Source organism: Mus caroli, unplaced genomic scaffold (genome assembly GCF_978045245.1).
Source record: "Mus caroli unplaced genomic scaffold, Mus_caroli_1 scaffold_7, whole genome shotgun sequence".
NCBI lineage: Eukaryota > Metazoa > Chordata > Mammalia > Rodentia > Muridae > Mus > Mus caroli.
Genome location: NW_028227262.1, coordinates 35,149,196 through 35,162,291, shown reverse-complemented (window position 1 = coordinate 35,162,291; position 13,096 = coordinate 35,149,196). Strand labels below are relative to the sequence as shown.

The 13,096-nt window shown below is 45.6% G+C and overlaps 1 protein-coding gene across 1 annotated transcript in view; it reads left to right on the top strand.

The window, feature by feature from the left end:
* Fancd2 (FA complementation group D2) overlaps positions 1 to 13,096 on the top strand; it is a 64,015-nt gene that overhangs the window by 48,587 nt on the left and 2,332 nt on the right. Inside the window, exons 35-43 of the mRNA XM_021165022.3 lie at positions 347 to 440; positions 2,282 to 2,404; positions 3,650 to 3,743; positions 4,273 to 4,344; positions 4,962 to 5,000; positions 6,144 to 6,218; positions 7,099 to 7,173; positions 9,710 to 9,856; positions 12,093 to 12,194. Of these exons, the coding sequence (XP_021020681.1) occupies positions 347 to 440; positions 2,282 to 2,404; positions 3,650 to 3,743; positions 4,273 to 4,344; positions 4,962 to 5,000; positions 6,144 to 6,218; positions 7,099 to 7,173; positions 9,710 to 9,856; positions 12,093 to 12,194 (821 nt within the window). The remainder of the gene's footprint in view (positions 1 to 346; positions 441 to 2,281; positions 2,405 to 3,649; positions 3,744 to 4,272; positions 4,345 to 4,961; positions 5,001 to 6,143; positions 6,219 to 7,098; positions 7,174 to 9,709; positions 9,857 to 12,092; positions 12,195 to 13,096) is intronic.

The window sequence follows — 13,096 nt, the reverse complement described above, 5'->3', positions numbered from 1 at the left end:
TCTTAAAACCAACCCCTTTAAAATACGCTTTAAGCCTTCTAAAAGTGAGGTAGTAATCCTTTGACCACTCCTCTCCCCTTCCCCAGCATGGGAAACGTAAGAGGAGTGTGCTTCTCTGCTCACTCCCACTACCCCCACTAACACAGACGGTCATGTCAGTCAGTGAAGTCTGTGAAGCCCCATCTAACCTGAACTCACTGTAGTCTTCCCTGCCTCGGTCTCCCAAGTGCTAGCAATGTAAGTGAACAACGACACTCAGTTAACAACAGTGTTCTTAAGTGCGGTTTTTAAAAGAATGGGGTCAATTTCGCGTGAGTGAAATGTTTTTTGTTTTCTTTTCCAACAGCCTCTCTGGCCAAACAGCTGCTTTGTCGAGCATGGCCTCGTGGGGAAAAAGAGAAGAACCCCACTTTTAATGACCACCTGCATGATGTGCTTTGGTGAGTTATTTACTTTATTCCAGGAGCCGGATTGCATTTTCCCATTTTGCTGTTGTTGGGATCTTTCATCTAGTTAGGGACTGAGCCGTGACCTCTGTGAGGAGAACGTGAAAGCAACTGATGTTCTAAAAAGAGCACAGTGTGGAGTTTGGATCCTAAGAATGCTTTTCCTGAAAATCCAATTAAGTCTACAGTTGTGTCCTACCTTGTGAATAGTGAGTCAAATACATTACTGCCCACTGTGTCTAAGACACATCCATTACTTCCAGGGTACCTAAGCATATTTTTGTTTATTTTTGGCTTGTTGAGGTAAACTCACCATGTTTCTAAGGGTAGCCTTGAACTTCTGTTCTTCTGCCTACACCTCCTGAGTGCTGGAGTTACAGACGTGCACCATTCATCTGGCTCTTGGTGTTTTCATTTCATTATTTTATGTATGTGGGTGTTTGGCTGCATTTTTATGCACCATGTGTATACTCTGCCCTCACGTCAAAAGAGGGCATCAAGCTGGGCGTAGTGGTGCACACCTTTAATCCCAGCACTTGGGAGGCAAAGGCAGGCTGATTTCTGAGTCCAAGGACAGCCAGGGCTACACATAGAAACCTTGCCTCAAAAAAAAAAAAAAAAAAAGAGGGCATCATATCCCCTGGAACTGGAGCTTCAGATGTTGGTGAGCCACCAAGTGCTGAGAATTGCTCCCAAGTCCTCTGGGATTGCAGCTGAGCCATCTCCAGCCTTCGACAGTGTTTAACTTTATTTACTTATTTCTTGACAATCATTTGGGATCTTTGATGTTAGTAAAGTGAATGATTAAAGCGTACACCTTTAATCCCAGCGCTCAGGAGGCAGGAAGATCTCTGAGTTCAAGGCCAGCCTGGTCTACAGAGTGAGTTCTAGGACAGCCAGAAGCCCTATCTTGAAAATTAAAAATAACAAAAAAGTGAATGTCAGTAGTATAGCCAGAGCTACATGGTAGCATCTCATGAAAGACTTTTTTTTTTTTTTTGACTTTAGAAAGGTTTATTCTTGGGTCTAGAGAGATGGCTCAGCAGTTAAGAGCACTGGCTGCTCCTCCAGAGGACCTGGTTTCAATTCTCAGCAACCACATGGAGATCACAACTGTCTATGACTCCAGTTCTAGGGAATCTGGAACCCTCACATACACACAGGCAAAACACTAATACACATAAAATAAAAATAAACTTTTAAAGGAGAAAGAAACATTTATTATTGTTGGTGATTATTAGCACTTGTGTTCTAATATACTTAACAGTGCTATAGCTGAGTTCCTATGGCATATCTTGAATTTCCTTCTCTCTGTCTCTGTCTCTCTGTCTCTCTCTGTCTCTCTCTCTCACACACACACACACACACACACACACACACACACACCTGTATCTCAAGCTGGCCTTGCACTATGATCCCTTTGCCTCTACCCTCCCAGGTAGTTTGGACAGAGTACAGGCCTGTGCTACCAGGCTTGGCTCCAAGTCTTGGACGTTTGAAACTTTGTCAGGTATTTGTGAGAAACTGACCGCTCACCATTTGACCTCCTGGCTGCTTTTTCTCTCTTTCCTTCACAGATTTCCATAGGGTAACTAGAGATGCTGAATACACTTGTAGGTGGCAAGTGTGTTAGTCAGTTTTCCACTGCTGGCAAGATTCCTGAGAAAATGAGCTTTAAGGAGGGGAGATTTGTCTGGCTTCCTGGTCATTTGCCTCCATTGTCTGTCAGAGACAGGGCTTGTCAGGAAGCAAACATGCTCGCATGGTAGCCAGGAAGCAGGGCAGATTTTGGAATCCTATAATGTGTGTCCTTATTCTTCTGACACTTTGTAAAGCATCTACTTGGAGCACACAGACAATGTTCTGAAGGCCATAGAGGAGATCACTGGTGTTGGTGTCCCAGAACTGGTCAATGCTCCGAAAGACGCCGCCTCCTCTACATTCCCTACGTTGACCAGGTAAGGGATTCCTTGCTCCACCGTCCTCCGTCTAATTGACTTGAGGGAAAACTCTCCGATCCTTTGCAGTATAAATCGTACTGTGTGCTCTTTCTAAAATGCTCTCAATCCTTATCTCATCGCTGATGAAGTATCTAACAGATGCAGTCTGAGGTGGAGGTACTGATTTCAGTCCAGTGTGACAGCCAAGTGTGGTGTCAGGAGCTGCCCCATCATCACTGGCAAGAGTCTGAGGCTGCAGCATGCTCACATGACTCAGAACAGGAACTAGAGTAAACAGGCCAGAACCCAGAACCAGGCAGGTGTTACCTTCAAAAGCCTGGCCTACTTCCCAAAGGCTCTGCAGCCTTCAAAATAGCACTGTAAGCTAGCTAAGGGCCATGCTCAAATCATGAGCCTGTGAGTCTTTCAGTGCAAACTATGTCATGTGGTGTAAAAGGACCTCATGTAGGAATGTAGTGTCACTAACACTTTTCACAGAGAAGGAACTATTGTTTGATGATTGCTTAGCATATTTGAGGCCTGAGTTCAGCTCCCAACACACAAAAATTAGTTAAAAAAAAAAAAAGCTAAAGACCATCTTTCTAATATTTTAGCCAACTTGAAAGAGTTGATTATTGTATCTGATGTTTGTCTCTATGGCTTTGTGTCTTACAATATCAATAGTTACCTTTTCCTTGATCTTAATTCCTGTGAGGTAGAGGTATTGTTACCACTGTTTTACTGTTGAGGAAAATGAAGGTTAGAATCTTTGCACTTAAAATCAGTGAAGAGAACTTAAATATAAACATGGCTTCCCCACTGTATCATGGCTGCTTCCTGCACTTCTCAAGCTAGCCTCACTGTTTGACTGGCCATTTGCTTTGGCTTGGGCTTCCCTGTGTTTTCTCTCTCTCTCTCTCTCTCTCTCTCTCTCTCTCTCTCTCTCTCTCTCTCTCTCTCTCTCTCTCTCTCTCTCTGTTCTCCTCTAGTCTAGGCTAGCCTTACACCGTTTGTAGTCAAGATGACCTTAAACTTCTCTTACCCGTGCTCTTCCTCCTTACTGCTAAGACTGCAGACATGCACCATGATGCCCATCTCATTTATGCTGAACCCAGTACATGCTCGGGGCTCACTGTTATCCTCTGGGCTCCTTTCTTGCTTCTTTCCACTCCCTTCTTTCAGTAGACCCTACTGCAGGGAACTTTCTGGGAGTGTTTTGTAAGCTGTGCATCATGTGGGTATTCATGCCTTTCCCCCTTATAGGCACACCTTTGTCATATTCTTCCGTGTGATGATGGCTGAACTCGAGAAGACGGTGAAGGGTCTTCAGGCTGGCACAGCAGCAGATCCGCAGCAGGTGACTCAAGGGGCCCCTCAAAAGGAAGTACACTTGGATTACATGGGCATTGATGCTTTTGTCTCTTGGGTCTAGAGTTTCTCCTAAGCTATTTTCTTTCTGTTGCCAAGACCTAGGAGTTCTTTCAGAAAGCTCTGCTTTGATTGCTTTTCCCTCCAGCTGGAGGTGAGAACTGAGCCATTTCCCCTTGTTTCTGCGCAGTTTGCCACTACCTGGCTTAAAGAACACCAAGCTTATTTGAGATGCTATGGGCCTTGGCAGTCTCCCAGTCAGAGCTGAGGTAGACATGGGCTACCGAGAGATTCAGCAGCCTCAGAGATGTGATGGCAGCAGAGGCTTGTAGCTATGTGGAAGTAACTGTGTCCCTGTGTGTACACTGGTGTTCCCACAGTGTGTGAGCTTGCTGATGCGTACACTAGCTGCCACATCTCCTCAGAAGAGAGAGTGGACAGACTGTGGTAGTGGGAGGGCAGCTTCTGTTTGTATTGGGCTGTGGCTCAGAACTCTGCCTGTGTTTGACTGTCCCCAGGTTCACGAAGAGAAGCTCCTCTATTGGAATATGGCTGTCCGAGACTTCAGCATCCTTATCAATCTGATGAAAGTATGGGGCCCCTGACCTGCCTCGCTAGCTAACCTAGACACCAGGGTTCTGATTTCCAGAACTCACCCACCTGCTGTTCTCCTCACCCTTCCTCGGGCCCTGTTTGTTCATTTTGGGTAACCCCTTCTGGCTACTGTGGGGTTTCACCTTTTCTTTTTTGCCTCCTACCTGCACTACAAAGTTTACTCCCTGACACAGCCCCATTTTCTCCCCCCATCTGACCTCGGATCCTCTGGTCTGAGCACTTCCATCCCTGCCTGTCGTCATTGTCCCCAAGGCTCTGTGTTCTCTGCTGCTGGGTTATGCTTAAGCTGCTGTCAGGGAGCTGTCACCCCCTCTCCTCTCCATCTCAGTCTCTCCTAAGGTTTCAGATCAGAGCGGCAGTCCTTTAGCCATGCTGCCTTCTCCACATCCCTAGCTTGAATCAGTTTCTTCCTCCCCTGTGCTCCTTTCTGGCTTGTCTTGGGTTTGGGTTACGAGTTTCCTTCTTCTGTAACTGAGGTTCTGCTGCGTTCTGCTGCACTGTTGGTGTGCCTTCTTCATATTACAGCCACGTGTGTGCAGTGGGACGGAGGCTGGGTACTCTGCCTTAGCTCTGGTTTCTTTCTCCTGACCAGGTATTTGACAGTTATCCTGTTCTGCATGTGTGTTTAAAGGTAAGAGATTTCCTAGGCTTTGTTTGATGTGTTTTCTTCCTGTGGGTCATTTCCGAGGGGCCTCAGCTAGATGGAATTGCTTTTTACCTCGTTTATGTGCCAGAGGCTATGCTAATAGGTAAGGAAGACAGTGGCTAGCATTTTCTACAGTAGTTGGAGGCAGTTTTCTCATGCTTTGTAGAATTTTTGGTCAGAATATTAGGACTGGGTTGAATGCTACAGAGCAGCTGAGTTTAAGAATAATGTTCGTGGTGCCCATGATGATGCATACCTTTAGAGTCAGAAGCAAGTGGATCTGTGAGCTTGAGGCTAGCCTGGTCTACACAGTCAGCTAGGGCTGCTAGGGTAGACCCTACCTCAGACAAAGGAGAAAGAGCAGCAGTCACCCCTGCACTCCCTAGCAGGTTTCCAGGCAGCAGAGGACAAGTGATGGATGGTTTCCCTTGTGACAAGGGCCAGCGCTGGGCATGGTGCTCCAGGATGGGAACCTCTTAGTGTGTGGAAGATCCCAGGCTCAATCCTTTGCACCACGAGACAAATGAAAATCCTTGGAGTGGTCTATGAACGTCAGATTGATATTCTGACAATTGCACAACCCTTCCCTTCTCCTATGGGATTTCCTGTCTGGCCCTGCATTTGATGGTAAACCTGAAGAGTTATGGGGCAAATGCTTCTTCTGTCCTCCTGGTGTCTCCCTCCAGTGTGTGGTACTGTCCTTGGTCGCTTCTCCTCACTCTATCCTGTACAGCTTAGGAGATGAGTGGCTTGGAGGAGTAATTTGGTTGGAGATGGCCATGTGTTGCCTTGGTCCTCTCATGTCTCCCTTTGAGACTGAGTCGTGCTGAGAGGCTTCAGTGCAGGTGATGCACTGTGTTCTCTAAGCTGGACAAGGGCTCTGGCCGTTGTCTGTCCGGGTTTCTGACTCTGCCCAATTCTGGAGCTTATTTATGTAAGTAGCGGGTCTGTTTGCTTTTCAACTTTAGTTAGAGCCACCAAATTAACTTTCTGGACCACTTCCAATGTATTTGAATGCACACAGTGATAATATAAACCCTTGGGCTAGGTGGCCTATGCTGCTTTGTCTGGGAGCTTTTCAAGTAAAAGTCCTCAGCTGTAGTTCAGCACCGCTGTCTCTCCCTCCAGTATGGCCGTCGCTTTGTGGAGGCATTTCTGAAGCAATGTATGCCACTCCTTGACTTCAGCTTTAGAAAGCATCGGGTAAGAACTGACAACAGAGCCGTTGCCAGGACGTCTGTGGGTATTTCTGAGCCGGGATTGGGCTGGGGATTCAGGGTCCTGTTGTCTATGCTTTGAGCACCAATTCTAAGAAACAGCATGCCAGCTATAGCTAGAAGTGCCCAAGTATACTGAGCCTCTCACATCACTCTTTTCAGACCCCTCTCCTTCTCCCCAATCTTTGGACTTGCTCCATTTAATCGGCACTTCATTGTGCTGTTGCACACTTGGCTTTTCTGCAGCAGTGTCTCTGCAAACACTTTAGAAACCACTGGGCTCTAAATCATGCTTGATATATGCCTTTAAAGCCCAGTGGCACTTGGAACTGGCATGGTGAGAATAAAAAGGGGGTTGTGTGTAAGTTTATTTTATAACATCATATATGTTTGTGTGTAAAATGATTTGATCACACACACACACCCCATTTCCTTCTCATCCTTTTCCCATCCCCCATGATCTCCCTGATACGGAATTTCTTACATGTCTAGAAAGTGGGCTTTACAAAACACTGGCAGTATGAGTTAGCAAAAGAAGAGAGGGGCGGCATCGTATCCTGATACACAGGTGGGAAGCTTGAGACGTGGCTCCCTACTTAGAGTTTGTTACCAGCCTGGTCTGGAGAGCCAGTCCCAGGGCAGCCAGTGCTCCACAGAGAAGCCTGTCCAGCTCTTGCTAGCTAACAGGTTAATAGATCCTAGGGCCAGGTTGAGAAGCTGCAGATCAGTAGCTGTCTGAGGGCCAGGATGAGTATAACGCAGACTGGAACCTGCAGAGTTTGCCCTCCCTGGAGCCCTGGTTGCAAGAACAGCTTGCATTTGAAATAACAGTATACCAGGCCATTTTTGAATTCTGTTATTTTTAGGAGGATGTTCTGAGCTTGCTGCAAACCCTTCAGTTGAACACGAGGCTACTTCATCACCTTTGTGGACACTCCAAGGTAAGAGAGGAACAGGTCTCACTATGAAGCATAACCAGCCATGGCCTGGAACTCGTTACGCTCAGTCTCCTGCTTTCAGCTCCATGTCCAAAGGCAGTTAGTTCATTTCGATTAAGCAGATCCTTTGTTGCTGGATGAGACTGGAAGGGATCAAAAGGGAGAACTCTATATTTGCACTCAAATTTTCTAGCTGTTTCCTGTTGCAACGCCTCTGAGGATCCAAGTGTCCTTGTGCCCATGTGTAATCCTAGCACTATGGCTGGCTGGCCTCGGCCACACGCATGATGCTGTTTCAGGACAACCCAGAGGAGGGAAGAGAAGAGAAGAGAGGATAGAACACTCCCAGATGACTTAGTGTTACAGTGTCCTAGAGTTAGGGTTTTTGGGTTGTTTTTTGTTTGCTTGTTTTTTACTTTTTAGATATTTTCTTTATTTACATTTCAAATGTTATCCCCTTTCCTGGTTTCCCCTCAGAAAACTCCCTATCTAATCCCCCACCCCCTGCTCACCAACCCACCCATTCCCACTTCCGTCCTGACATTCCCCTACACTGGGGCATCGAGCCTTCACAAGACCAAAGGCCTCTCCTCCCACTGATGTCCAAAAAGGCCATCCTCTGCTACATATGCAGCTGGAGCCATGGGTCCCTCCATGTGTACTCTTTGGTTGGTGGTTTAGTCCCTGGGAGCTCTGGGGATCTGGTTGGTTGATATTGTTGTTCTGCCTATGGGGCTGCAAACCCCTTCAGCTCCTTCAGATCTTTCTCTAATTCCTCCATTGGGGACTGTCTTAGTCAGGGTTTCTATTCCTGTACAAACATCATGACCAAGAAGCAAGTTGGGGAGGAAAGGGTCTATTCAGCTTACACTTCCATACTGCTGTTCATCACCAAGGAAGTCAGGACTGGAACTCAAGCAGGTCAGGAAGCAGGAGCTGATGCAGAGGCCATGGAGGAATGTTCTTTACTGGCTTGCTTCCCCTAGCTTGCTCAGCCTGCTCTCTTATAGAACCGAGACTACCAGCCCAGGGATGGTACCACCCACAAGGGAACCTCCCCCCTTGATCACTAATTGAGAAAATGCCTTACAGCTGGATCTCGTGGAGGCATTTTCCCAACTGAAGCTCCTTTCTCTGTGATAACTCCAGACTGTTGTCAAGTTGACACAAAACTAGCCAGTACAGGGACCCTGTGCTCTGTCCAGTGGATGGCTGAGAGCATCCACCTCTGTATTTGTCAGGCACTGGCAGAACTCTCAGGAGACAGCTATATCAGGACCCTGTCAGCAAGCACTTGTTGGTATCCACAATAGTGTCTGGGTTTGGTGACTGTATATGGGATGGATCCCCAGGTGGATGGATGGCTTTTCCTTCCGTCTCTATTAGGGTTTCTAATCCTGTGATGAAACATTGACCAAAAGCAACTCAGGGAGGAAAGAGTTTTATTAGCTTACATATCCTTTGGGAGACACCAAGGTAGGAACTAATGTCGTGTGGGAACCTGGATGCAATAGCTGACACAGAGGCCATGGAGGAGTGCAGCTTACTGGTTTATTCCTTATGGCTTGCTCAGCCTCCTTTTTTGTAGAACCCAAAACTACCAGCTCAGAAGTGGCCCCAGCAGCCATGGGCTGGACCCTCCCACCTCAGTTACTAATTAAGAAAATGTCCTAAACGGCTTACCTGCAGCTCAGACTTGTAGAGGCATTTTCTCAATTGAGGTCCTCCTTTCAGATGACCCTAGCTGTGTCAAGCTGATGTAAAATTAGATGGCACACACAGACTGTGGGGGGAGGACTGTTATGTAGCAGGTAACTGCTGCAGCCTGGATGTGTTCCTAGCCAGCCATCTGAGAGTTTGTCAGCCTCAGGACTTGGTTGTCTCTTGTGGGAATATCTAAGTATTTATTAAAAGACTTCCATAAGCCAGGCATCATGGCACATGTTCTTAATCCCAGCACTTGGGAGGCAGAATCAGGTGGGTCTAGGTGAGTAGATCAAGGCTAGCCTGGTCAACAGTGAGTTCCAGGGTAGTCAGAGATGCACAATGAGACCCTGACTGGGGTATCCGAGGGAGAACATGACAACAAGAACCCCTCTGATGGAAGCTCTTGAACATTTGTCTGAAGGAACCTAGAAACTGGCTTGTGGTCCCCGGGAAAACACCAGATTCTTTTGCCACTCATTTCTTCCCTGGTTTTATGTTTAGAAAAAGCCAAGCTGGAATTTCTGGGGCTTAAGGCTGACGAGACCTAATTTTTTGTTTCTTATCATTAAAACGCCTTGGGGCGATTTGCTGATCATTATCAACAGAGCCTATAAGAGGCACTAGAGGTGTTGATGGTTTGTCTTCTAGTCTTAAGTTTTTAATCTAACATTCTTTTTGGCGTATTCATCAGACTGTTACTTTTTTGATTGAACATGTCATGTTCATCATTGACCAGTCATGTCATCTTTCTGTTCAGTTATGAGAACTTCAAACATTTCTGTACAAGAAATAGATACATGATGATAAACCTGGATGATTTCTTTCTCTTCAGATTCGCCAGGACACACGACTCACCAAGCATGTGCCTTTACTCAAAAAGTCACTGGAACTGTTAGTTTGCAGAGTCAAAGCCATGCTCGTCCTAAACAACTGTAGAGAGGCGTTCTGGTTGGGTACTCTCAAAAACCGAGACTTACAGGTAAGCCTCAAGTTTAAACAATCAGTTATGAGCTCCCAGTCCCATTTTTTTGTAAGAGCATCAGAAGAAATACAAGAAGCTACCCAAGCACTGTTCTAAGAAGACTGCTTTTAGCTTGGCCTGGTGGCACAGGCTTATAATCTCAACTACTTTTGAGGCTGATGCAGAAAGATCACAAGTTCACGGTTTGCCCAACTACTGTGTGAGTTCAAGATCAGCCTAGGCAATTTAGCAAAGCTGTCACAAAATTGGAAGTAAATAGAGGAGGCTAGAGATACAGTTCAGGGGTAGAATACTTGTGTAAGGAACTAGAACACTCTTATCCATCTTTGGTTGTTTAAGACTATAAGGCTGGAAAGATTGCACAACATAAAAGCACTAGCCACTCCTTCAGAGAACTTAGGTTCCATTCCCAGCACTTACATGGTGGCTTACAAATATAACCCCAGTTCAGGAGATCCTAACTCCTCCATGGGCCTACATGCATATGGTACATAGACACACATGCAGGCAGAGCGCTAATAGACATAAAACAAAAATAAAGGTAAAAAAATATTTTCAAAATACCATTTAACTGAGCAGTCGTGACACAAGCCTCTAATCCCAGCACATGGGAGGCAGAGGCAGCCTGGTCTACAGAGTGAGTTATAGGACAGCCAGGGCTACATAGTGAGGCCCTGTCAAAAAACCAAAAGCAAGGAGGCAGGTCAGCACAGCCCTTTCTCTGTGCCAGGGGAACACCTATAAGCCCCACAGAGAGCAGAGTTATAACATTTACCTAAATGGACAAACTTCTTTTGAATTTTTCTCATAAAGCAGTCTATCTTATTACTGAAAAAGCTCATCTGGACCTGTGTGTATGAGACACTGCTGTGGGATTTCAACACCACTCACTTCCAAGGTCCAAGTCCTTCTCGCTCATACTAGCCAAGGGTTGTTTTGAATTTAACTTTTCTTTTTTTGTTTTTTGTTTCTCTGTGTAGTCCTGGCAGTCCTGGAACTCACTCTGTAAACCAGGCCTACCTTGAACTCAGAAATCCACCTGCCTCTGCCTCCCAGGTGCTGGAATTAAAGTTGTGCGCCACCACTGCTGGGCTTAATTTAACTTTTAAAAGTGTATATGTATGTGTGCCTCTGTGAGTTTATGTGCACCACCATGTATGCAGGATCTAAAGCAGGCCAAAAGAAAGTTTTGAGTTCCTTGGAACTGGAGTTATAAGCAGTTGTGAGCTACCACTAAAGCTGGGTCTCATGTAAAAACAGTGACTAACACTCAGCTGCCGAGCTGCCTCGCCAGCCTCTCTGAGTTGTATAATGATAAGTATGACAAAGAATAGAAGAGTGGTTTGCTTTCTTCAAATCAAATTTATGACGTCAATTCTGTTGTTTTCTTGGAGACAGCTGAAGCTCAGGATAATAACTTTCACAGACCATTTAGCTCTGAGCTAGTGGAGCCAGGGTCTGCGTCCAGACAACTCCTCAGACCGGCCTGGCTCCTGTGGTAATGTGTGTGAGTGTGTGTGGTGTGTGAGTGTGTGTGGTGTGTGAGTGTGTGTGGTATGTGAGTGTGTGTGGTGTGTGAGTGTGTGTGGTATGTGAGTGTGTGTGGTATGTGAGTGTGTGTGGTATGTGAGTGTGTGTGGTATGTGAGTGTGTGTGGTATGTGAGTGTGTGAGTGTGTGTGGTATGTGAGTGTATGTGGTATGTGAGTGTGTGTGGTATGTGAGTGTGTGTGGTATGTGAGTGTGTGTGGTATGTGAGTGTGTGTGGTATGTGAGTGTGTGTGGTATGTGAGTGTGTGTGGTATGTGAGTGTGTGTGGTATGTGAGTGTGTGTGGTATGTGAATGTGTGTGTGTGGTACGTGAGGCACTGAGAAATATAATTTTGGCAACAAGATCTTGCTATGTAACCCACATTAACCACAAACTTTGATTCTCTTCTAAGTTCTGACTTAGCCTTTGGGACAATTTAGATGCATATTTGGCACTAACAGAGTCACCAACACAACATGTAGTATAAAATCTAGTGTAACACTAGAATACAAAAAATGGACAGAGAATTATGTATCATTTCCATGAGCATCTCAAAAAGCTGGAACTGAATGGTGCCTCCCTGAATGATAGGTCAGAGGTTGAAGGGCTAGAATATTTCTTCTCTAATACCTAGAAACTCAGCCTCCCCCAGCCATAAAGGTGCTTATTATAATCCTGTTTGTTTTGCTTCTTCTATGATTAGGGTGAAGAAATTATTTCCCAGGATCCCTCTTCCTCAGAGAGCAATGCAGAGGACAGTGAGGATGGCATGACATCCCACGTCTCCAGGAACAGAGCAACAGAGGTATCTACACAGGCTGGTCTAGCATTGGTAGACCATTTTATTAAGTAGTCTTTGTTAGCAGAGTACAGGATTTTTCTCTATGTGTCCATTGTTAAATAATTCTGTGCCCATCTCCATTCCCTACAAAAAAAAAAAAAAGCTTACATGAATGCTTTGGGATCCATAAAATTCAGTTACATCCTCTCAAAGTATGGTGAAAGTTTGCAACCTAAGGGCAGTTATAGCTCAGTGGTAGAGTATGTGCTTAGCATTTGCACTCTTGTGCATTCAATCCTCTGTACCAAAACCAAAGTGGTACAAACAAATATAGCACCCTGCGTTCTGTGATCTTGTATATGAAAGTGTTGTAGAATGGAGAAGTGATGAGAATGTTGAATAGTTGAATCGTCTTAACTTTTGTTAGTTTGGCAGTCTTGGCTGACCTGGAACTGTGTAAATCAGAGTAGCTTTAAAATCACAGAGACCTGCCTGCCTGCCTGTGCCTCCCAACGGCTGAGATTAAAGACATGAACTACCATGCCAGGGCATTTCAGAGGGTGTGTGTGTGTCTGTCTGTCTGTCTGTCTGTCTGTCTGTCTGTGTCTCTTTGTGTGTGTGTGTCTTTTGAATGATTATGAGTATTTTTGTACGTGTTTTTCTATGCACTGAGTGCATGCAGTACCTGTGGGTGCCAGAAGAGGGTTGTTAGACCCCTGGGACTGGAATTAGAGCTGCAGGCCACCATGTGGTTTTAGGTGTTGAACCTACATCCCCTGGAAGAATAGCCAGTGCTCTTAATAACACTGACCCATCTCTCCAGCCCCTCAACTCATCTTAACATATAAAATAGAAACATGAAAGCAGAAGCCTAGAGTCAAGCTGCCAAAAGAGAAATAAAATCATATAAATCCACCTTTTTTCCT